At 40.5% G+C, this 26,707-nt stretch overlaps 1 protein-coding gene across 2 annotated transcripts in view; it reads left to right on the top strand.

Moving 5' to 3' along the window:
- The window catches only part of LOC120515943 (spermatogenesis-associated protein 48), a 77,699-nt gene extending 72,232 nt beyond the window's left edge, over positions 1–5,467 (top strand). For both annotated transcript variants that reach the window (XM_039737333.1, XM_039737334.1), the window contains exon 9: positions 3,274–5,467. In XM_039737333.1, the coding sequence (XP_039593267.1) occupies positions 3,274–3,391 (118 nt within the window). In that variant the 3' untranslated portion in view covers positions 3,392–5,467. The remainder of the gene's footprint in view (positions 1–3,273) is intronic.
- Positions 5,468–26,707: the final 21,240 nt, after the last annotated feature.

Genomic DNA, 26,707 nt, shown 5'->3' with positions numbered 1-26,707 from the left:
GCCGTCCTTAGAGGAGCTGCTACGTGTTCTCGCCGCTCAGTGTGAGCAGCTGACGGGAAAGGCGGTCGCGTCGGGAGACGCCGCGTGAGACGGAGGATCGGTCGGCGCTGGAACCGGAGGCCGGCAGAACACGGCGGGGTGGTGAGTATTACCGTCCCGTAAAGCAAGCGGGAGGTTTGCCGAACATGGCTGTGACCGTTCACGGACGATCAGCTCAAGTAAGCAACCTCCCGACAGCAGACGCCGGTGCAGACAGCTAGCGAGGCGAGGAGCTCGAATATGCAGGGGCGGGTAGGATCGGGGCTGCTGAGTGCCCTGGGTCCTAGCGCCCTGCGCTCCAAGCCTGCAGCTGTCTCCTGTCGCTCTGCCTGGACGCAGACGGGGCTGGATTTGAGCTTTTGCTGTGCTCAGACCCAGACCGTCAGCACGTCCAAGAAAAAGGAGGAACCGGCGGGGTGAATGCGGTTCCTCCGATAGAGGGCGCGGCGCTGGGCTGCGCGCGTCGAGAAGGGCCGTCCTCTGTGCGGGCAGAGGAGATCCCCTGGGCGGCTGGGCGAGCCGCCTGCGAGCGTGCCGCGGACAACAGGCGGACGGGCATGGAACCTGCGACGGAGGACTTCAGCAGGCAAGTCAGGGGCTGTCGGAGGGGGGCAGGAGCACTGCGGGTACGGAGACCGGCAGGGCACTCGGGGTGAGTGTCCTGGCAGTGCTTCTGGCCCTCTTTTCCTTTTTTCCACAGGCCCGAAGCCCCGACGAGCGCTGAGGACGGCGTCGTCAGGGACCTGCCCTCCTGGAGCGGGCGCTCGCGGAGGGCTCCACGCCGAGAGGCCAATAGTGTCCCAACTGCGGGGAACAGCGGGGCGAGGCGGCGCAGGCCACAGGGCGCGTTTGCGCGGCGGGGTGCCGAAGCGGATGTCCCAGGGTGCGTGTTGGACCCTGGGGCATAGTAGGACCCTCGCCGGGGGCGTGCTGCCCTTTCGGGTTGTGCCGTTCGGACCCACGTGTCCTCGCTAGCGGTGGGGCACTGTGGCCCCGCCGGGCTGGAGCCCGCCGGGGCCAGGAGGACATGAGGAGGGCTTGTGCCTCCTCCAGACCGCGAGGCGTCCGTCCTGGTTCTATTGGGAGCCACGGGTGAGGGCATGGAAGCCCTACCCTGTAGGGGCCCGTGGTTGCCGCCAGGCGGCGCCGATGCCGGTTGATCCCATGCAGTCGCCGGCGGAGCTGGAGCCCGGCCGGGACGCCTTGGAGGACGAGAGGAGGGCTTGTGCCTCCTCCACACCGCGAGGGGGCGTCCGTCCTGGTTCTGTTGGGGCCACGGGTTGAGGGCATGGAAGCCCTTCCCTGTAGGGGCCCGTGGTCACCGCCAGGCGGCGCTCCGATGCCGGTTTATCCCGCCCGGTCCGCGGCTGGGGCTGGAGCCCGGCCGGGGCGCCTTGGAGGACCGGAGGAGGGCGAGTGCCTCCTCCAGACGGAGTGGGGGCGTCCGTCCTGGTTAGGCAGGGGGCCTCGGGTACAGGGCTTTGAAGCCCAGCCCTGTAGGGACCCGTGGCCACCGCCAGGCGGCGCCCCGGTGCCTAATTATCCCGGGAGCCCGGCACTTCCGCCACACCAGGAAGTGCCGGGGAAGACTTTATGTGGCGCCCGGAGAGCTGCCAGGAAGGCAGCCAGCACTTCCGCCACGCTGGGGCGTGGCCAAGGAACAGGTGCCGGAAACACCTGGGGCTCATCCGGGAGCCTTATTTAAGGGGCCGCCTCCCTCCAGTCGGGGGTGGAAGTCGGGAGGCAGAAGGACTGAGCTGGAGAGCGGACAGGAGGCGGCCAGGAAGAAAGGCACAGAGACTGTGGGCCCTGGACTTTGGGGGATTCGGTGCAAGAGGCACTGGGGTTCGTGAGTGCACGTGATATTTCTATGTTGTAAATAGTGTAAATAAACGGTGTGTGGGTGCAAAAATGATGTCCGTCTGTCTGTGCCGGGGCCAGGTTTCACAATATATATATTTGTAATAAATTGTAAAAGATTATTACATGTTAACTAAAAATTCCATATGTGCAGAAACGTCATGGGAGTTACATCATCACTTTTATTTAGCTCCTTTTATTTCCAGATAGCTTGTATGTTATCATGAAATAAGGGTCCACTAATTTTATGATGTTATTGTTGGAAATCCACCTCACAGTGTGCTCCTTTGGGTGGTCCTTAATCAAATGGCCATCTTAGATTCAATAACTCTTTACGGTTGGGGGGGGTCTACATAGTGTGTGTCAAGATGTGCTGTTTGGGGAAAATCATTATCAATGAGGTTATAGAGCCTTTTCAGCTCAGAGTATTGCCAGTGTCAAGTCAGTGTAGCAGTGTGCCAATCCATGGGAATGTGAAAGAAAATCATTCAAGATCATCAGATGGCATTATCTTTTAAATCTTGTCATCTGCACAAATTTAGAAAATCATTGGACTGGGTGTATATCATTATTATACATTATGAGGTTCAGCATTTCTAGGTTAGTATTGTTGACTACCCATAGTTGGAAGTAATGAGAAAAATGACCCGTCCACTGTGGTTTTCTGTAACGGTTAATGGAAGTTTCAAGTCAATATGAGATATGTAAAATCTCCAACACAACAAATCTTCAAAACAAGAAAAAAAAAAAATAGTCTTAATCTGAGAGTCATATTGGAGGAGTCACTTGTATTGTGGGATTTAGCAGATGTGGAGCTGAGCAATAATAACTTCAATGACTTATAATAATTCTGGCTCAGATTGAAAGAAAAGTAATTCCAGAATAGAAAGCTGCATGGTGATTTGCTTCTCTGCCCTACTAAGCTTAGCAGGAATTAATCATCTTGTCCTTGTCAGCTTTTGCTAGACCTTCAGAATATGAGCTGGCAGTGTAGGCGTTCATCACATTGGGTTTTGAAATTCAAAGAACAGCCACTGTTGTGTCCACAGAAGATTCCCTTAAAGATTAATAGAACATATCAAGCTTTTATTCAAAAATGGAGTCTCAAGTTGTAGTATGCCAATTGTTTCTCAAGTCTTGTAAAGATCTGGTGAATGCCATGTTGTAATGATTGTGTTTTGGACTTGGTCTTTATAATGAAAACAAAAATGGAGCAAACTGACAGCTACTGTATCTTCCTTGGTTTACATTAGTTCTTTGCATTTTATTTTGTTTATATTTGTACTAAAGTAGTCAGAGCATGTCTGATGGGAAGTAAATATCCAAGAATACACTAGATTTCATTTCAACATAAATCTTTGTTGTTTTTCACAGATACATCATAACGACTAGGAACCAGTCTCCATACCGGCGCCTCGGATATTTCTCCAGAATGGTTACCACTGTGACTCCATGCAATCCATTCCGCCAGACGGAAAGGGAAGTTATTTGAGGACTCACTCGCTGTTGGCATAAAGAATGAAACCTTTCTAGAAGTTCTGTATTGGTTTATGTTTATGGGGGAAGAGGAATGAACAAATTTACTGAATCTACCTGTGACAAGTCTGTCATATTCAAACTGTAAATACTGAATTATGTCTCTTGCTGATGCTGATCAAAGCCAAATTAGGGACAGTTACATTCCCCTTAGGTGAAGTCTGATGGTTATTCATTGATGTATGCTGTTCTGTTTTTCTGGGGTGCAACAATTACTCAGTGGTTGAAGCTGGCCACAAGCTTGCCTCACAAGTTTTAGCCTTCAGCCTGGTCACTCCACTGGATGGAGTTTGCATGTTCTCTCAATGTCTGTGCAAGTGTACCCCAGGGACTCCCTTTTCTTTTTAGAGACATTCAGCTTAGATTGACTGGCAACACTAAGTAAGTCCCTGAGTCAGTGTGGGTATACATATGTATAAATGGTATACATAATGGAGAACTGTTCGAAAAAGAGTCTTGCACAAGATTTAGGCTCCAATTCCTTCTAATCATTTATTGAACCAGGAGGATTCAGAAATACGTGAACATGTTCTTTTGACACGCAGCTGCTCTATCCTAGAGAGATGACAAGGGGTGTGGAATCACAAAAACAACGTCTTTGGGTCTGAATAAATAATAGGCAGAACAGTTATTGATAATAGTTTGCTTAATACCCAAAATGCAAAAATATTTTCACCCACATAGTATTAAATTCTTTTCCCACAGAATGCATTGTATCTGTAGAAATTCATAAAACGTCTGATGGATAAAACAGGAGGGCAATGAAAATACAACAGCATATCGTGATAAAAACTGCAAGTAGTTTATCTAAAGACTCCTGTTTTTAATCTGCTTCGACCATAGATGTATGGAGTCTCCTGTGCATGTCCCCAGCACCTTGTACAAGTCTGCCATGCCTGGTGCATCTCAAGCAAATTCATCTCAGCCGTGAATAAACCCACTACCTGTTTTAGAAAGGCTAAAACTTTGCTCGCTGCAATTCATCCTCAAATAAAAGAGAACACATAATTGGCTCAGAAACATCTTAAGGAGGTAGCCCTCACATATTGAGATTTTCAGAAGCATCTGTATGGTGATTTTAAATGTGCTTTTCTTATGCTTTTCAACGTTAACCTACAAAATATAAGGAAAAGATCCAGCAATCCATTTGTTTTGTTAAACGTTTCTCCTCCTGGCAGCATTTGTTTTAGGTATAAAGTCATATGAGATTAAAATCAATACGCTGAAACACACCCTGTCACCAATCATGTATCTTCTCTAAGCCTTTTGTAACAGTTTATCTATAAAAGGCCATAAGGCACCATTGGTTGATATCTAACACACCCATTACTTGGATTCATAATAATCTTTAGCTCAATACGTTGTATTCTTATTTATCTTATAATGGGTTTAATAATCTTGTAATGATTAGGATGGTATAGGACAAGGATGGGACCTATCAAGGCCTTGACAACAAAGCAGAGACATACATAAGCCATGCCCGTTTATATAGTAAATGTCAAGGAACGAAGTCAGAGGGGGCAGCAGATCATGACTGACAGAACACACCTAGTCTCACTGATAAGAAGAACGCTGCATCATGTCACTCCAGGAGAGCTGGGAACATGTGTGCTTCCTTGTGAGGCTAACTAAAGATTCAGAGGTGTAGGAACATTTGGGAGATCTAACTTGGCATCCCTGGAGCAAGTGTACTGCTAATGATTTACTACCTGCCTTTGAAGCTTTTGGACCAGAGGCGACCCCAGGAGCTGCGGCTCAGGCAGACCTCCAGAGAGTGGTAAGCTAGATGAAGAGTTGATGGCCAGGGTTGAAGTAGTAAGAGAGAGAAGGTGAAAGACTGGAGGTAAATGAAATATGTGGTACTTGGGGCACAGTATGAGAAAGTGATCAATCCTCTCCAATAGCAGATATGAACAGAAGACCTGTACTGTATTACAAAGGCCCATGGTGGTACTTTTCTTTCTAAATTGTTTTGTCCTGTTTATGCCTTATACCTACCTACTCTATAAAAATAAAGATTTTTGTTTGGAAATTTGGCTTCCCTGTGAGTTGTTTTGGGTTAGGGAATAGTTTGAGAGTGTCCCTTACAATTGGGGTAGGTGACAATTAGTTCTCCAAGTGAAAGCCATGCAGAATAGCCAGACTGAGTGCAGTTTCCTGGTCAGAAAACAGAGTACAGCTATGAAGAGTCCACATAGTCGGACTAAACCAAAAATCAAACCGATCTGTTGTCAAAAATTAGAACGTTAAACAAAATCAAAAACTTGTATATACCAAAAAGACGTTTGTTAGCCAGGAGTTTAATTCACAAAAAATCACACACGAAATGCTAATGTTTTTTTACCCTACACTTGGAGCAGTTGGGAACACACATGGAGACCTTTAAACCATCGTGCTGATTACATCATATATTGTGCACTCCCAGGTGGCTGTGGGAAAGTTTGTTGTAGCAGTAGGTGAGGTGAAAATGGCAAACAAACAAAATGGTGGGAAGACGCTGTGAATTTAAAACTTTTTCAGGAAAACTGCTAGCAAGAAATAAACAAAATAAACTTCGGAATCAGATTCCTTGTTTCGAAATACTCAGTTGTATAGATTGCTAAAATCCAATCACAACAGTGCCTGTCAAGGCATATTAAACCCTTTGCTTCCTAAGTATGGTGAAGATTTTTGCAGCGCAGATTTCTTACTTTAACAGGATTGGGTTTAGCTTGATAAAACGCTCTAATGAAATAAGTGGGTTTCAGAATGAATGAATACATAAATATGAGGCTTGGGAGTATTTACACAAATAACTTTCTTATTAAATTAATGTGTTAAAGAGTTCTCTATTCTTCTCCAAATTTTTCAAGATCTCAAAGGTACTATGTCAATTGGGAGAGACAGTATTTTAGGGATTAGGACCGGGAAATATGAGTTAAAAAAGAAAATCAAGTGGCTCTTTCGCCAAACATGAGAATCATGGTAAAAATTCCATACTAAGGAAGTCGCTACTCAAAAAAGAACATAATGGCAAATAAATTGCAAAAAAAGTTTGTTTTATTGAGTTATCTGAAAACTCGGATGCAAAATGGCTGCAGACATGATCCATTAACCCCTCATCAAATTAAACCCTCGATGTTGTGCCTTTTGATGCCATGCCCCTAGCAACCGAAACCCTGATCATGACAATGGGAATCAAAAAACGGTGGCACTCATAAAGGAAAACAAACTGGCATCAGAAATTGTGCAAAATAATTTTAACAACACTACGTAAGGTGTACATATTGTAACAGAAAGAGAGGACAATGATAAAGAGTTGGGGTACCAATCCAACCACCACGTATAATGGGTTGCAGCAAAATTTTTTAAAAAATCATGCAATTATTGTTGAGTCATGAAGACGTGAGTTCAAATCAGAACTGTCCCAAGATGGTGGAACGTCTGGTTTTGGGCCCATCTGACAGGAAGGTGGATCCTGATGGACCAACACCGGAAGTGACATCAAAGGTGTTCTAGTTGTCATTCAACTGATCTACAGAGGATGGAAGAGAGAAAGGCATTAGGACACAGCGCCAACCCCTGGAGTGGCAGTAGAAATAATGCAGTCACTAGACCCCTTCAACTGTCTCTTATGCTCACAAATGGATGAATATAACCCCATAGTCCAAAACCCCCAACACTAAGCAGATACTATGAAAAATTAAAAACAAAATGGATTTACACCAGTACAGCCTAACTGGTTACCAAGAGTACTTATCCCAACAGCATGCCCAGTGAGGGCACGGCAGTCTTTTGGCCTTGGAACCCCTGCAGATTTATTTTTCTTCTTTTTTTTATCTGTTCTCCTGGCCATCTGTCCTTATCACCGAACTCATATATATGTATACTAGCGACTGGGAGCCCGATCGAATTGGGCTACAAATTCTATGTTTGTGAAATCCATACTTTCTCTGCAAAGAATTATTTGGTTTTTTTAAGTCCTTGAATGATTTTGTTATCATGGCACTGATTTGTGCTTAAAATAGACCTTTTTCTCCGATGTAATGAAGAGCTTCCTGTTTAAATGTGGCTGCGAGACATGAACTCTCCTCAGCGCACCTCATTTGATTTTTCCGGCAAACAACTTTTCAAAACAAACTGTATTTTACGACTCTAATCAGAGTCGGAGTGATAATTATGCTGGCATGGTCATTTTAGATCTGAGATCTAAAAGATAAAATTTAAACAATGACCATTGTTAATACCCAACCTTCATTACTCAGTTTGCCAATAGATGTCAGAAGGACGGATGCCAAAACTGAACTGCCCAAAGATAGATTTCGACGTACCAAGCAAATGGCGATACGTTCTAAATTACTTACAGTTCCCGAGCTGTCAAAGGGTTTAAGTCAGTTGACGATGTTAGTCCTAGAAAGTATGCCCCACCAAACCAACATTCCAAAAACCAACCGAACTAACTGTTATCTGCTCGAACCAACACTGACTTACTATACTCGGCCGTCCAGCGGCGTCACTGAAGTATTCGGACATTCTTAGCCAATCATGCAATACTGTGTCCGCGTTTCATACGTTATGTTCTAACTATACAGTAGAGGCTGAGTCCCATTGCATGGTTCTATCTAGTTGAGGTCTTGACGCGAACACAATACATACGGATAGTTATAAATTATATATCAGGACTCTCTCTAATTGATATTTATCTGCTTTAAGATTGTTCAGATTTTTTTTTCTTTAATATTATTCCCTTATTTTATTTGTTTTTCTTTTCTTGTTACATTCTCTTTGGCATGTTGTAAAGCACTTTCAGCGCCATTGTTTGTATGGAAATGTGCTATATAAATAATGTACTATGCTATATAAATAATCAATAATATGCAATATAAATAATAATAAAATATAGTTACTGGCACACCTACACTCACTCATTGCGGGCCAATTTAAAATTACAGATTATCCTAATGGCATTTTTGGGATCTGGAAGAAAACTGAGTAGCCAAAAAATCCAAGAAGAGAAAACACAGAAATCACAGAGAGTTGTGACACTGCAATAAATTGATCTCCACTGATGTGACATGGATATAATACATTAAATTAGACTTTTCTCTGAAGCAAACTCAAATTACAAAGGCTTGAAGGCAATTGTTTACCCTTTTTTCCAGTTGAATTTAGCACCTTAACCACTAGAGGGACCCCTTATTGCTTCCAGGACTCCAGAGACCATATTTTATTTGCATGATTCTGATTATTGTACACTCCAGGAAGTTGTGCACCATATTTCTGCCTGCATACCCCTAGATTTCCTTCCTTGTGGCCAGCTCAGATCTAGTCGATGAAGTGTTAGGCTAACCCCAGTTAAAACATATCTGTCCAATCTTGATTTAAGGACGGATCTTTGTGCGTATTTGTGGGTTGGTGTGTACATTTTCCACAACTCCTAGTTTTTGCAAACCACTGTTATTTTCAGCCTAGATTAGCACTTTCGATAAGAATCCACAGACCATGGGCTTTTGTCAGAAAGAGGCTTTTCCAGCCAGAATTTTCTCAATTTCAGCAGGGCTGAAAAGGAAGCAGCCAAGCTGGTGGAGTAGTTTGGTTAAGGAAATCCAACGGACAATAACGGCCTAAACACAAAGGGGTGCATCCTCTGTGGGGGAGCAATGGTGGCAGATGCCAAAGCGATCATGGCTTTGCTATTTTTAGCTTACCACTTTTCAGAATCCTCTAACCATTAGAAGACCTTTAAACTGTTCCTTTGACTAGCATCTAGGTCACACTGTCACTCCTTCATTTGCTTGTGTCTTGCAGCTTGGAGGTCTTTAGTCAACCACAAAGTGAGATTAACTCAGGCTTTATTTTAACACCTTTCCTCCTGCTGTCAATGACCTACTTTCCATATGAATTCAATTTGTATTCCTTTTAGGTTTTTTTATCCCTCTGTGCTGGAAGAGCCACAAAATGAAGAATTCCCTTCCATAGTGCATACAGCTGTGGCCAACTCCCAGGTGGACGTCCTTGGACATTCAGAATCCTCAGAGGACATTAGCAAGACAAATTTTATAACATTAAAATTTCCTCCAGGAGGTTCTGAAGATATCACCTATGCCCAATGGAGGAAGAAAAAGTTAAGCACAAGGATTTTGTAAAGAATTCTGTCTCAGATAGATATGTGACATATTGGTCCATCTGCTAAAAATCAGAGATCAGAGCTACGTATGTTTTAGAGGGTAGCTGCTGATTGCCAGAGATATCACGGCCACACGGGGGACGGTCTCTGTCAGAGCTGAACATGATCAGATACAGTGCCAACGTTTGACGTCGGAGCGTACCTACCTTCCGCTTGGCCAGAATTGCATTTTTTTTAATTGATTTTTAAAGTTTGTCTTGTTTTACTACTAAGTGGGTGGAGCCACAGGTGACAGCTAGTTGTTATTAATTGCCAAAATATATATACTATATAAATAAATGCTATGAAAGGGGATGTTGATAAAGGCATCAGACAAACTGGCAAGTATGGACTGCTGAAAGCATCTACTGTACTATACATTATTCTCATAAAGCCTGCTGCGGGTTACCAAGTGTAGCGGTATTCACTAATGTTATTAAAATGATTCAAAGCTGCTTCATTCAAAGTTAATTTAAAATTGCTACAAGTCACTATGCCGTATTGGCATCAAACTATAAAATGGCATCTCCATCATCATGAAATGCATTTGAATAAATGTCTGCCAATAAGGAAAAGGAAATGTTGCCAATTACTCCACTAACTTAAACATGGCGTCCTCAGTTGTTCTCTTCCTACAAACTATTGAACAAAAGCGACTCGACAAGCATTATAGAAAAAAAATTAACTTCTTTCTTTTTTATCGTGGTTTGTGTATATTTGATTTTTTTTTTTTTTCATTTCCTTAGTATTTTTTTTACAATGTGTGTAAATGATATTTTGCAAAAAGTGTATAACACGGAGTGTTGAATGGTACTGCAAGCTTGCAATTAAGGCGTATAATTGCTCTGACTTTGTAAAAATGTAAAGCATTGCTTTGATAAAAAGTATAATGTCATCATTTTTTTTTATTTATTAACCTATATGCACAGTACACTGATATTAATGTTTGCCGCCACTCTCCTTGTCTTATAACCTAATATGGCTCACCTCATTTTCAGAAACTGCTTTTCCTGGTGAGAGTCACAGTTTATAAAAAATATAGCATCGCAAAATATAATAGGATGTGATGTGCAAAATGTCATGTCTCAGCTAGGGTTTAAATTCATGTTTTATTTTTTATTCTTTTTTATGTTGATTATGGGCATCTTTCTTTATTTTTGGTTTTGTCTAAGTATACAACCTGCCTTTGTTGTGTTCCATGTATTTTGTGGGTGACTGGCAGGAACTGCCCCCCCCTCCCCATAAATCTGGAGGGTCTTCCACGGTTCCTGGCTGTTCACTGTGAATCCACTCTGGAGTGGCGAGTTCTTGTGCTTTTGTAAACTCTTTATGTCTTGTGATTTTTATCGACTTTTTCAATTCTCTGCTTTGTGTTTTGATCTTGCTTTTGGATTCTGTATTGGGACTTTATTCACCTTGGGTTGCCTTCTTGTTAGAGGCAGTTCCATTTTGATTTTGTGCTCCATGGAGCTTCATTGGGATTGGAATACTTTTTTATGAAGATCATATCTTTTATTTTATAAAGATTTGCGCTTGTCCTTACTACAAGCCAGGGTTTGATGGTAATATCCCCCTCTAGTGGGCATTATCGGAAGTGTTTGGGACTACATGCTATGAAACTCTTTAGTGCTTGGCTGGCTCTCAACACAAGAGAGTCACGTTTTCCTTTGTATACGGTTTTGCAGAATTGATACTAAAATTGTTTCACATGTGATTTTGCAATCACCAAAGTCACTAAGAGGTTTTGTTTTGGAGTTTATAAAGGCTCTCACGCATGCAGTCGGAGGATCTACTCACAGGTAGAGTTACGTAATAACCGTTGGGCTAAGAGGGGACACTGTCACTAACAATGTCTTCTCCATCTCTCCCCCCTTAGCACCGAGAAACCACCCAGTGAGGTCACTGAGCCCCACCCTGTCTGGTTCTACAACCATAAGTACCCCGGCTATTCAGAATGAGGTGTCTTTTTGCCAAAAGCGACTCGCCAATCAAAGCTCCCGAAAAAATAGCCTCTGATTCTATGGCTAAAGCCAAGCCCTTTTTTGCTCATTTTGTAAGCCCCTGTACAAGATACCTAATGCCACAAAGCATTTGTTTTTTGATTTGACTTTTGTTGAATTAACCTGGTTGGCAAACTACATTTTTCCTTAAAGTCTATCATTCCTGCACCTGACCAAATGGCTTTCTGGGTAGTGGAAAGAAAGAAACATTGTTAAATAAATAAGGGTTTAACAATGCTGTACACCCAAATTGACCCTGCGGATTCCTCAGAAAAGTTTCCAGATGAAAATTAATGAGGTGACAGTGTTTTAGGAAATATAATATGGATAAAGACAGCCCACATTGAGACAACAAAGGTGTACTATTAGACAAAAGAAAAGAAAAGAAAAAACTACCTAAACTTGGTGAGTGGTGCGCTGATCAGGCAGCCTAACATCAAATACATCATTCTCCTGCTGCCTGATGGGAAGTGTAGTCCTCTTGTTGGCACAGCTACAAGGTTGCATATCAGATTTAAATGTAGGAAGGGAAAAAAAGTTTTTATATAGATCAAACACCATTCTTCCTGGCTCAATAGCACATAATTAATTGATTGCTTAATGGCATTGCTTTGAGATTCTTATTGCAATTTAAAATAAAAATAATTTCACTTGAATTTCTGGCTCACCTCCAATATTACATTAAAAGTAATTAGCACACCTTGGTCCTCGCTGGTATCCCCTAAAGTTCTGAGTACCATGCTGCCAATAAAGACCCCAAATTAATCTTTAGGCCAAAGTTGCCATCTTCTATGCATTTCAGCTGTGATCATAGTTCTGGAGGCCTGACCAGGAAATTTATTCAAGTTCCCAAGTACACTGAGATGAGGTTTGCTCCATTAATCTAACAAGCACAGCTATATGGGAGTGCATTCAGTATTGTTAACTGCATGTGCTCATGGGAAACAGCTTGAAGGCTTGTGGGATGGTAATTCTCCGCCAAGACAGGAGGTGGCACTGTGTGCTAATGACCTCTCTTCTTCCCTCTTGTGCAGATAGGTTGATTGAAACTATTCAATCTGACATCACCTTTGGGATTCATCCACCTGGACCCGTCTCTTCCTCTCAGAATGTGTTAAATGGGGAAAAACCGCTATCCTAATGAGTCTATCTAAGACGGAAGTTGGAATGACTCAATTTTGCATTATAACACATGTTTTCTTTACATTTATTGCTCATAATTATACGGGGCTGGCTACAAGGTGCTTCAAAACTCCAACCTTGTCCTGTTATTACTTTTGCACCCTCATTTCCCAGACTGGTTCAGATGTCCAGATTTTGGTAACTCGTCTTTACTTGAGATGATTTAACTTTATACAGTACAAGTATCCCAGCTAATGTAAAAACAGCATTCTGAAAGGACATTGAACATATGATATAAGAGGTTGGACTTCACAATTGGTCATCTTGAAAGAATGATTAACTTTTACCCATATTATGGCTTGCTGCTGGTTCTTTCGTCTGCGTTTTTTATATTTACCCTCATTCATGAATCATTTTCTCCTTGACACAGTTGCTCAAGAAGGAGATGAAAATCCACCAAGGGACGGGTTAAACATCCGGCAGTACAGTGTAGTGGAGCCATTGTGGTGTAGCATGTAAGGCATTGGACTGTAAATCCCACTGATGCCTCACTGAGTGGCCCAACACAAGTCACTTAACCTTCCTATGCTATAATTGGGAAAGGGGCTAAAATATATTATTATTATTATTAATATATAAAATCCAATGCCTGTCTGCTTGTTCACTTTTCACAAGAGAACAACTTAATGGATTTAGATCAGGTTTTTTTCGATAATTTGCTTGAACATTCTGATTTTGCAATTTCTCTCATCGCACTAAGAATACAGTACACGTATCCCAGCAAATGTAAAAACAGCATTCTGAAGGACATTGAACATATGATATAAGAGATAGGACTTCATATCTGATTTAGCTAGAGTGTCATCAGTCTAAAGAATCACCACGTTTCGGTATGATCCTTGTGCATTTCCATGAACAGTTTTCCATTCTTGTCAATAAAGACTCATTTCTGTATTAACCAAAATATGGTAGCTCTTCAAACACCAAACAGTATGTCAAACGTTGACTTTTAATTGACACCAAGTATTCTTCTGGTATTCTTCACTATATAAGATATTTTAAGACAGCAAAAAAGAAATGTTGTTTTGTGTGAAGCACTCATACTACTCCATACCATCTCATAGCCAAAGAAAAGCAAAGCATTTTAATCAGTCCTCCAAAATTTACTACTAAATTGGATACTCAACAAGTTAAAGGAAGACTGGTAGATGTCGTGATAAATTCCAGTGGAAATGGACGTGATAGCTATCAGATCAGTTGCTTGGAAATGCACGTAGCCATTTCTATGTAAAGTTACTTTAGTTTCCATTCCGGTAAGTACTGCATGATTGATTTCCACCACATTCAAAAGAAATGAAGGCAATGACTACTTCCCTAAATATCTTCCTTCGTTGGTTGTCATAAATTTTGTGCACTTTCACAAAATGATGTACAATATGTCTCTCAGGCTCAAACTCCACTGCCATCAAATAAAAAAATAATAATTATAATTGACAGAATTAGATCAGTTAAGTTACTAAAATATGTTGGATTCCTTCCAACATCAAAAGCCTAGTTACTCACTCACTCACGATGGGTCAGATTATAGACATCAATCAGCCTAACCGAAAAACAGGGATAACCAAATAAATGCCATGTGAACACAGGAGGGAAATTGATCCAAATCTACATGGACTTTGCATTGATTTGAATGCAGATCTCTGAAGGTTTGAAGCAGAGAGTGTTATCAGCTCTCTGGCACAATTTACATTACTATACAGTAAAGGAAACTACTAAAACTATTTAAAAAGTGGTCGGTTTTCAACACTGGTTTAGTGCTAGCAGACCTCAGGCTCCACACGCTGTCAATGCAGATGATCAGGAGGCGTTCAGTTTTGAGAACGGGGCTGCTCTTCCAGTCATTTTCAGTACAGCATGGCTATAGAAGGCATTTGCATTTGGCTTTGCATTCATCTTAAGACAGTCCTACCAGAAGCCACCTCATCACAAAGGTGAAAGTTAGATACTTAAAGATTCAAATCTAATTCTGAAGTAAGAAGATCCATTTTAATAAGGGGAATTTCTTTTTGTGATGATTTACATAACTCTTCAAAGAATTCTGAAAGTGAAGGGTCCATGTTTATCATATAGTAGCTGCATCAGTGAAGTGCCAGCAGAACCTTCCTGGTGTAGAGGACTTCAGCTTATCTCTCCCTGTTTCTTCAGAGAGTAGGTTCTTACCAGGTTCTCAGACTGGAAAAGAAGGACCTGCCAATTAGTGAGTGGTGTAGGGAGTGCATTGCCGTGCTTTGACTTTATGTGTATATTTTTATTTCTTAGAGTTAGCATAGGGCTGTGTCAGCAGGTATCTGCAAAGTTAAAAAAGGTCATTTTTTTCAACGCTGAAAAAGAAAGGTTTTAAGACAGCTCTATAGGCTTCATCAGGCGTGCAACTGACAAATAAAAAAGCAGGTAACATATATAGGAGGAAACAAAGTCAGCACAGATGAAAGGAGAAAAGGTGAGAGTAGGTGTGACCTGGAGAAATATGTGATCCCAGGCTGAGAATGAGCTTAGCTTCTTCTGATTTTCTTTCAAAGGGTCTTTGAGGTGCTAGGAAAGAACACAAACTACAAAGAATGTGAATTGTTCTACAAAGGGCTCTGTAATGTCGTTGATTTTAATGGCTCAAACATGCTCCCTGAAACACTCTGCTAGTTGTTTCCCTGTTTCACCTATGTAGATGGCTGGATAGTTCCTACAAAAAAAGCAAAGAAAATAAAATTTTTAGAGTGGGAAGAGGCCCATTGTTTAATACTGAATTTACCAGATGGACATTGTTGGTAACATATTTGCAAGTGACACAGCGGGTCCTGTTACAGCTCAAAGTGGCTGGTGTGGAATGTATTTGTCTTCTGCAAAGTGACATGCAGGTTAGAAGTTAGGTTAGGTGGTTGATGGAAGGAGATCAAGGGAGGGCTAGGAAAAAAGGCTCCTGTGGAAGGATCTGTCTGTAAAATTGTGATGTTTTTTGATAACCTGTAGTACTAGAGTGTTGTACCGTGTTAGCCATTATGAATGCAGCAAGACATCAAGGAAAATGACACCTTTTATTGCCTAACTCAAAAGATTACAATAAGCAAGCTTTCTAGGCAACTCAGGCCCCTTCTGAAACGAGAGTGAATGCATTTACAGGAGCGCACGGCTGATGTTAAATTAGTGTTTCTCAACCGTTAAGTATTTGTGACCCGAGTTTTCATAACAGTTTTAATCGCCCCCCCCTAACGTTTTTTTGAAACCCTAATAACATTTTTTCTGATATTTTTTGCAGCCGATACACCTCTACAAGTTTTATTATACCTACTTAACTTTTATCGACATTTATCTAACTCTATATTTATTTTTCTAGTATCAGAATGTAGTTTAAGTTAATTTGTTTTGGTTTCAATAGATGTATTTTTCATATTTTCGATTCTTGTTTTCTTTTTTTCACATCTTCGCGCCCCCTTTTGTTACTTCCCCACAGGTTGAGAACCATCGTGTTAGAGCACTGCTTCAAATTGGTGCCTTTTCTATCACAGAAAATTACGAGGCCAGCCAGGAGGCAAAAGACCAGCAAGAATCGAGAATTCACATCATCTTGGTGGTATTCATCTTTAAGAGAAAGAGAGAGTGTTAGGGTGGAATGGAAAGACCAGCGGGATGTGGGTGTCTTAAGTGTGGATGTTACAAGGTCTACTCCTAACGTGATTGAGGCCCCTGTCCACATTATGAGAAGGAAGTCCTCTGTTAATAATAATAAATAAAAAAACTCCTCATTCTGAGTGCTTCATAACAGAAGTAAACCTTATCACTGCAGAGGTGGTGGAGTCTAAGGAATAGTGAAAGAAGTAAAGAGTTTTTAGTGTGCCAAGAATGACAGGGGCTGTAGAGAAGCTAACTGTATGTTTTGGGAATCCTGAACTGGACCTCTATTGAATGCCTGTGCGAGGACAATGAGACCTTCATCGTGAGGAATAAATGTATACAGAAAGGGAATGTCTATGGTAAAGATAAAGCAGTAAATGGTTTTATTTACTGTTATTGGCTTTCATTGTTACAACAACAACATTTATTTATATAGCACATTTTCATACAAACAATGGACGTCAAAGTGCATTACATGATGAAGAAAAGAGAAAAAAGACAAAATAAGAATTAAAATAAGACAACATCAATTAACATAGAATATGAGTAAGGGCCAACGGTCAGAGAGGACAGAAAAAACTAAAAAAATCTCCAGACGGCTGGAGAGAAATATTAAAATCTGCAGGGGCTCCAGGCCACAAGACTGCTCAGTCCCCTCTGGGCATTCTACCTAACATAAATGATCAGTCCTCTTTGTATTTAGGGTTCTCATGGAAGGACTTGATGATGACGGTCAGGAGGACTTCTGGCTTTTAATCTATCAATGTAGGAACATCACGGTGCTTTGATTAGGTGGTGGTGGCGCAGGTCGCCACCACAGAAAACCAGGAAAGAAACAGAAGAGAGAGTACGGGTTAGTACGGATTTTAGAGCCACCATGAATAGTTATGATAATTAATTGAAAATACAGAGTATCAGGATTAAATTAAAATGAAGTTATGAGAAAGCCATTTTAAAGTAATGTGTTTTTAGCAGTTTTTGAAAGTATTAGCCTGGCAAATTCCTATTGGCAGGCTATTCCAGATTTTAGGTGCATAACAGCAGAAGGCCGCCTCACCACTTCTTTTAAGTTTAGCTCTTGGAATTCTAATTCTAATTTGAAGATCTAAGGTTATGATTTGGAATGTAAGGTGTCAGATATTCCGATATATAAGATGGAGCGAGATTATTTAAGGCTTTGTAAACCATAAGCAGTATTTTAAAGTCAATTCTGAATGACACAGGTAACCAGTGTAGTGACCTCAAAACTGGAGAGATGTGCTCGGATTTTCTTTTCCTAGTTAGGATTCTAGCAGCTGCATTCTGCACTCGTTGCACTCGATTGATGTCTTTTTTTGGTAGTCCTGAGAGGAGTGCGTTACAGTAATCTAGTCAACTGAAAACAAAAGCGTGAACTAATTTCTCGGCTTCTTTCAATGATATGTTATATTATTGTTCTCAGAAAGATATTGGTTTAGATTTTCTGACATTTTTACTTTGTTCTTATGTTTTGTTTTTTTTTGCCATTCTCCATGTTTTTTGATGGGTGTTGCCATTTTGTGGCTACAGACTCAGCATGTTGCCAAGCAATGTAGTGCACACCTGTGCCAGCACGGTTGCACTATAAAAGATGGAAGTGCGCACAGCAAGCTTCTGAACCGTGACCACATGAAGAAAAATACATATACAGTACTATGAAAAGAGAAAGGAAATATTCAGAGAAATGAAATCTGTTTTAGAATAGTGCTTCTTTTTGTGACCTTGATTTTGGTTCATCTCTAGTAGCGGGAAGAAAGATATGTAAAGATTTCAATGTGCTGGCTGTTCTTCTGCCTACTTCTACAGTAAAGGAAAGGCTTTCAATTTCTGCTATCCTCATAATGCTTTTCTTTCCTTGGAAATCCAAACTGTCCCATTGAGCACATTAGCTGGAACAATCTACCTCATTGTTTGTGTCACATATGTGTACATGGGAGACAACCTCAGGGCTCGTCTACTGGTAATTACAACTCCAAGCTAGGGGATGGCACTGTCATTTAATACTTTTTCTCTTTTCCCTCGGCAGAACACATGATTGACAGACAGTCTACCAATGATGCTACTTCTCTCTGCCAGCCTCTTGAACCCACCCATTCCGCCTCATCTTCCCAAAAACTGGCTCCACTGTTGTTTTGGATTCAGTTATAAGGAGACACTTGTCTGAACATGATGACTTTGCAGCTATTGAGTGTTTTTTCCTGAACTTTGATTTCTCAGTTATACAGGGATCACCTAGGTGCCCCAACCTTTTATGATTTTTTTTGTCTTCTTGTTTAAATGTTTTAACAATGGACTTAATATTTCTCAAACACCACAGAGAAAATGTTGTGATATTTATTGAAGGTGAAACAAAGGGACCCTCATAACACAGACACAGGTCTTCCTCTGGTTTCGGCTGCTCCTGTTAGGGTTGCCACAGCCGATCATCTTCTTCCATATCTCCCTGTCCTCTGCATCTTGTTCTGTTACACCCATCACCTGCATGTTCTCTCTCACCACATCCATAAATCCTTCACTTAAGCCTTCCTCTATTCCTCTTCCCTGGCAGCTCTATCCTTAGCATCCTTCTCCCAATATACCCAGCATCTCTCCTCGGCACATGTCCAAACCAACGCAATCTCGCCTCTCTGACTTTGTCTCCCAACCGCCCAACCTGAGCTGACCCTCTAATGTACTTGTTCCTAATCTTTTACCTAAACCAAAGGCAGTTCACGGTTGTACTAACAATTTTAAATCAGTAAACATCAAACTAAACTTTTTTATGGTTTTTCTTTAGATATTTTCCACTTTCTTTGTAATAGGTGATCCAATATTTGAATAGCAGCATGTATGTGCCACAGTCTTTTAAAGTGACAGTGTGAGGATATAATGCTTGCTATAAAGGCAAGAAATGGGCACAATTGCCGTCAACAATATAACGGCGCCCTTATAAATGTAATATTAAAACATTTTAACAATAAAAGCCACTGCATTAATAGTTCCTAAAATTATGTAAGATGAACTTGGAAGGTTCCCTAAAAGGATCGTGACCAGTTCTGTAGTAACAAAAACGACTGCATAAAAATGCAAAACCTAAGCAAAACAAAACTGGCTGTGTACTACTGGGATCATGACAGGCTGGGTTTATTGATCGTATTCACGAGTCAGTCAGACATCTTTACTAAGAACACAACAGACAGGCACCATAGGTCTGGCAGAAGTCTCTGCCTCTTAGCATGACTCTTTGAATTTAACATCAGTAACAGCAGAACCCCAACTGACAATATAAAATAGTACAATATCTATATTTAATGTTTTCAGAGAAACCTTCTTGCTTCATTTTTCTTTATTTAATCATCTGTGAGCTGGTGAAAGACTGACTTTTAGTTACTAATTAAAGAGCTGTGGTTGACTCTTAATTAACACCCACTGTATAGCCTCAGGACACCCCAACTCTTAATGAAATTAATTACAATTTTTTAGGACTCGGAAGACACCACTGCTGTTTCAGCTCCTCATCTCAGACTAACCATTAAAGTTTCTTATTTCAGGCTGTTTCTCTTGCTCTTTCTCTATCCAAAACTAGTCTGCCTCATCATTTCACGTGACTACTTTTATGCCATTCTCCCTCCATGTCTCTGTCCCTACTTAGCTTTCTGTGGCTGTTACCGGTGTAGTTGTCACTCAGGTCTGGCCGACTAATGTCATTTTAATTTTATCCATGGACACTGTGCAGATCCTGTTCAGGTTGAAATTGAAAGGTACAAAGAGGCTTCAAAACAAAACAAATACAGATATAATTTTTTGAATGGAGGACAAGCATTAGTTACCTGCCCTGTTTCAAGCAAAATGCTCTGTGTAAGAGCAAAACATAACAAATTAAGGAATAAAGTGTGAGTGTTCTTGATAACGTATATATTAAATCAATCAGAAGACTTACAATACTTTGTCAGTGCCAGGGTATGCTTGGCAGTAGACAACTATCATGTCATTTCTGTGCCCATGTTTACCAAGCATCTCAGAGTAGGAAAATACTCCTAAATGGCTCAAAAATCTCAGAGTGATGCACATTTGGTGCTACTTTTAGGAGTAGAAGTAATTGTATTCATCAATTTTCCTAATTTCTCCTAATTTTACCAGGATTTAGGAGGGCCCATGAGCTATTCTGACTTGCTAGGAGTTGCCGGAAGAGAGCATTCAGGCAGAGAACAGCACGCACATTCTGGGAAAGGTGGAATGATTTGGAAACTCCATACAAAAATAAACTTGCTAAAACATATTACTTTGACAGAAACAGAATAATATTTGTAACAAATCTTACGTGTCATGGGATCACTTCATCCATGTGAAGAAGGCATGAAGTACCAACCAAAATGAAAATGTTAGTGACATTACACGTTTAAGAGGAAAGTGCAGTTTTATAGGAGCGATGATTTGGGCAGGTTCTCAAATTTTGCACCAAACTTTGGATGCACTTATAAAGCGTGGGATAATACGCAGATTAATATATTTTCCTACCACTCGAAGTGAGGTAATGTTAAAGCAAGCTGTAAATTTCTGATTTTCCTGGAGTTGTTGGTGTTGGTGTGATTGACAACACACACATAAAGATCTTTGCCCCACATGTGGATGAACACATGCAGTGCTTGTTAATGGCAAGCGATATCACAGTATCAACATGCAGGTGGTCATAGATACAAACTGCATTATTTTTGATGTTGCTGCGAAGTGCCAACAATTATGTGCAGCTTAGTGCAATATCCTACCTTATTGTGTTTTTTCCTTTTTCTTCTTCCTCTTCTTCTTCTCCTACTACTTTAAATATTATTATTAATAATAATTAATAATAATATTTATATCTTTGTGGTGAAGCCCTAGTGCTAGGACCAGAATACTGAAAAGCGTCATCATGATTTCCAAGGGAACTAGAAAACGTCTTCATGAGTGCCATTTTGCAGCTCAAGAGTCAATAAAATCATGTCATTCTTGCTCAAACTCGTTACTGGGAGTGGGTGTAGGACGTTTCATAACTAATTCCCATTTCCTTTTCTTATCCTAGTTAGACTTTTTCTTAATAAATATTGGCACTGGCCTTTGAGAAAACAGGAGAGACAGAGAGAAATGGACAGCTCACTCTTTGAGCCCATTCTCACAAAAGTAAAGTTCCTGTGAATATTTTGGAAAAATAAAACAGTTAGCAGTAGGATTCTCTAGATTTGATATGTTTTCTCTCTTATTACAAAAAATTCAAACTTTTGCTTTTCAGTTTAGTTTTGCTTAATATTTATTGAACTATGTGTGTGCCTGTGTGTGAAACAGAAAAAATGATTTGTGCTTCTGAGAATAGGAATCCAGGGTGGTCCCCAGTGCTGGGCGAGGCAGTTCTAAAGCAATATCTCACTGAACAGTGTAAGAAGAACGACCATAAGGCATTGCGAAGGTTTGAGGCAGTCACCCGTGTAATTTTTCCCAGCTGCAAAACTGATGCCAAAGCACAGACATGTTCATACAACAGAGTCCAAAACAGAACTGATCTATTATCGACAAGATGGTGTCAATGTCAATGTCAAATTTATTTATATAGCACATTTAAAACAACATAGAAATGCTGTGGCCAAAGTGCTTTACAATAATAGAATAAAAGAAAAACATACAATTAACATGAATAACATAAATAGAAATAAAATAAATGAACATAAATAAAATAAATAATAAATAGAAGTAATGTTACATAATCACAATGAGGAAACCATCAGTATTACTGAAGGTCACAGAATACAAGTGAATAGAAATGAGTCTTTAATCTTGTTTTGAACAGTTCAATTGTAGACGACTCCTTTATGTGATGAGGTAAAGAGTTCCACAGGTAAGGAGCAGCAGCTGCAAAAGCCCTGTCCCCCTTAGTTTTACACTTGGTACACTGACCAGAAGATCTAAGCACTCTAGATGGCTGGTGTAATGCACACAATTTGGATAAATAGGCAGAAGCAAGCCCATGTAAAGATTTAAAAACTAGCAACAAGATTTTAAAATCAATTCGAAAACTGACAGACCAGTGTAAAGTAGCTAATATTGGAGAAACAGAATCAGACTTTCTTACCCCAACCAGAAAACGAGCGGCAGCATTCTAGACCAACTGTAACCTGCGGATCAGAGATTTACTAATCCCAGAATACAGTGAGTTGCAGAAATCAAGTTGAGAAAAGATAAAAGCATAAGTAGCTTTCTCAAGATCCCTAGAAGATAAAGAAGGCTTGATCTTACCTAATAGACGAAGCTGGAAAAAGCAACTCTTGACTACAGAATTAACCTTTCTCAAAAGAGAGGTTACTGTCAAAGATAACACCAAGATTACGGACTTGAGGTTTGCAAAAGACAGAGAAAGAGCCGAGAAATCCAAGACAACTTTGGTGGCTTTAAAGGCCAGTAAGGGAAGTGATGTCATTAGGACCGGGACCGGAAGTGACATTGTTGGCTGCCCCAGAGCTGGGCAGGATTTCTCTAGAATGGTCTGCAAGAGATCAATAGAGAGAATTAGTGCACTTCGCCACCCCCTGGTCCGGCGTGGATTTACATGTATTCAAGCCCTTTAATTGTCTCCTAAACACGCATGTGTGACAACAGATTATACACAGAAAAAAAGAGCTGTGTTTTACAAAGAAGCCAATGGAAATGTACCTTGGGCTCACCCTTAAGCATAAAACTACAGATTTAACAAGGAAAGGAAAACAAACATGAAAACTATAACATCAATTTTTTTTATGATTTTAAATAGTCACACATGTTCACCTGAGGATTGCCTTCCTGGCTTGGATTAGGTATGCAATAACCCTCTGGGCCAAAAGGGGGCACCAACGCTAACATTACCATCACTTTTTTCCCCCATAGTTTCGAGAAACCACTAAAGGAGGGTATCCCAGCCACTCACCCAGTCAAATAAACCACAACTCTTCTGGTCTGGACGATGGAGACTCGGTCAGAGGAACTACATCCTGCATGAGTGAACTGCAGGACCCTGACCTGCTCAATACAGTTGAAAGATTTGAGAAGCCAGTTTCTGTGCTTATTTTCTGTTGCACCACTGCAGGACGTTGGAAGGAAATGGGGTGATTTTGTTGGTTCTGCGCTTCCTTATTTGTTTTTCACAATGTCCATTTTAAATGCTTTATATCTAACCACATTTACCGAGTTGTAGCATAAGAAACAAAATATGGATCAGTTCGGTGTCGGCATTCCTTACATTTCATCACATCCAATAATAAAATTCAATCATCTTTTGAAGCAGCCTGAGTACCTCTGAGTTCTGATAATTTCTGGGGTTAATTTAGTATCATTTTATTTTAGTGAAACATACTTGATTGATTGTTCTGGAGTGTGTACTACAGCAGGTGATATCCTCTTCATTGTTTGATTTTTCGCACTCCGTTACGTTTTTGACATCACTCTGTTTTTTGAAACATGTATATTTAAAGGCTAAGCAAGAAGTGATTGCTTGTGTTCTACAGCACACACCCACATCTTATCAGCTTGTGTACAACAGCTATCAGTTTCCTTTTGTCATACCCCTCTTCATGTATTCCCACTTCAATGTGGGATTGATGTACATGATCAAACCTCTCCATGCAGCTTGGTGCTGCACCAACTCCCCAGTCAGACCCTCTTCTTCCAGAACCTTTTAAAATTTATCTAACCACCTCTGCTTCAGCCTCCTTCACTTTTTCTTCCTGTGTTACTTCCATTTTCATGAATCTTTTGCTCACATATTAATTTTATCTCTTTATCACATGTCCATACCACTTCAACCTACTTTCCTGTACTTTCTTAGTTCTCACTTCCACTTTTGCTGTGTACCTCTGATTGTCTCATTTCTTATTCTGTTCTTTTTTGTAACTCCACACATCCATCTCAATATTCTTATTTCTGACACATCCAACTTCTTTTCTTGCCTTAGCCAGTTCTAGACAGGCATATATGAGGGGGCAGACAGAAATGTGAAGGGGGCACATGGTGGCGATGGAAGCGGGAAAGGGGTGGTGGGGGTGCCCTGGATAACTGTTTTTGTCATGTAATTGGATTGCACTTTGTCAGGCCTCTACCCTAAGACCTGTCTAACTTGAGTGTCTCACCTGTAGGCTAAGCTTCTGCTGGTGTAGCTCTTAGGGTCTCTGAGGCACGCAAACCCCCTGACCACGATAAGGTGGCAATCCCTCAGGAGGAAAACTGAAAAATAAAACAACATAAAATATTCTTCATCAGATTATAACAACTAAAAACATGTCATTTACCTTAATTGGATAGCCTATATCAAATATATTCAAACCCAACAATAACACTTCTCACTATTGCCAATATTAAAAAAACTAAAAAGGGTAGGCCAAGTTATAAAAAAAAATCAATTCACCAAATCTTGAAAAATAAAACTGAAAAATAGAATAAAAAAATAAAATAAAATAAAGGATAAAATAAAATATCCATCCAGATCTTTAAAAACCAACAACATAAAATTTATCTTAATTGGATGGTCTAATTCTCAAATAAATTTGCAAAATAAAGTAAGAATAAAATAAGACCTCTCAATATAGCCAATATTTACAAAACTAAAATGGGTTGGCATAGTAATTAAAAAAAAACAATTTACCATGTCTTTTCCTACAATTCTCAAACTAATTTGTAGAACACAACAGATTTAAAACAGAACATTTTAACTTTTTTCTTCTTTTTTGTCTTGTTTTAAGCTTGTTTGTTTTGCAAGCAACTGAACTCTCTGTTTGCAACTGAACTCTCCAGCTCCACTTTCCTTTCTCCTCAATCCACTCTACAACAACAGTCTCCTGTTTTCCTTTGCAAAAACTCTTCCAAATTCATCCACATCCAAGTTATTTGTCATGGACTTGTCATGGGCCAAGATCACCAAATTCCTCTTTCTTTTATGTAACCTGGTGTGACAATAGGGGGTTAGGACCCATGACAAGGTGGAGAAGGAACTCTCACACGATGCTGAAGACACACCAATTACCAGGGCTGTTACAACAACAACATTTATTTATATAGCACATTTTCATACAAAAAGTAGCTCAAAGTGCTTTACATAATAAAGAAAAGAAAAATAAAAGACAAAATAAGAGATTAAAATAAGACAATATTAGTTAACATAGAAAAGGAGTAAGGTCCAATGGTCAGGGTGGACAGAAAAAACAAAAAAAAAACTCTAAACGGCTGGAGAAAAAAAATAAAATCTGCAGGGGTTCCAGGCCACGGGACCGCCCAGTCTCCTCTGGGCATTCTACCTAACATAAATGAAATAGTCCTCTTTGTATTTAGGGTTCTCACGGAGTCACTTGATGTTGATGGTCATACAGACTTCTGGCTTTTAATCCATCCATCATTGTTGGAACATCATGGTGCTTTAAGTAGATGGTGGTGGCGCAATCCACCACCAAAAGGATACTGGAAAAGGAACCAGAAGAGAGTGTAGAGGTTAGTACAGATTTTAGAGCCACCATGAATAGTTATTATAATGAGTTGAATATACAGAGTATCAGGATTTTAATTACAGTGAAGCTATAAGAAGGCCATGTTAAAGTAATGTGTTTTCAGCAGTTTTTTAAAGTGTTCCACTGTATTAGCCTGTGTATTAGCCATACAATTTATGCAACTCAGAAAAGGCTTCCTTGTACTCCTTCAGGAGTTTACACAAGTGGACAGGTCTGTTTCCTTTGAGCATTTTTTGAGCAGCATCTGTTTTGCCACAACAGCTTCATTTTTCAGACTTATAACATCTGCTACAGTGTAAGCAAGCCATCACAGCCAGAGGGTGCAAAAGGGTGGGATCTAGAAATACGCTAGATTTGGGTGCAAGACTAGATATGACTCTCATCAGGTCAGTATTCTTGTGTGAAAATCTAGTTTCCATTTCTGAAATGGCCCTGTCAAGGATGTTGAGCAGGGATCTTTTCAGAGACTGATAGGGGGAAATGGTAGGGTCACCTGAGTCTGTATGGCCCAAAGTTGAGAGCTCAGCACTTTGACCGAGGTGATTGCTCATTGTTCTTCTTCTCTTTGTTGGATGTGACTCATCCTCAGCAGGAGATGACACTCCCCAACAGTCACCCTCACGGATGTTTTTAAGGAGTCCAGTGCTGCACTAACAACCTCAGAAGCACTGCAGAGATCAACTGACTGAGACTGTAGAATAGCATTTGCTGGTTTCAAGACACCAAGCACCCGCACTAGGAACTTTCCAATCTCAAAGAAGTGATGTCTCTTAATTTGGCATAGCAGGCCTGATGCCTCGGTGCACAGGTTAACTGCAGCATCATCATCCTCTTCATCTTAGATGGGA

This window comes from Polypterus senegalus, chromosome 15, assembly GCF_016835505.1.
Source record: "Polypterus senegalus isolate Bchr_013 chromosome 15, ASM1683550v1, whole genome shotgun sequence".
NCBI lineage: Eukaryota > Metazoa > Chordata > Cladistia > Polypteriformes > Polypteridae > Polypterus > Polypterus senegalus.
The sequence above is the reverse complement of the archived record's forward strand: the minus strand, read 5'-3'. Positions and strand labels throughout refer to the sequence as shown.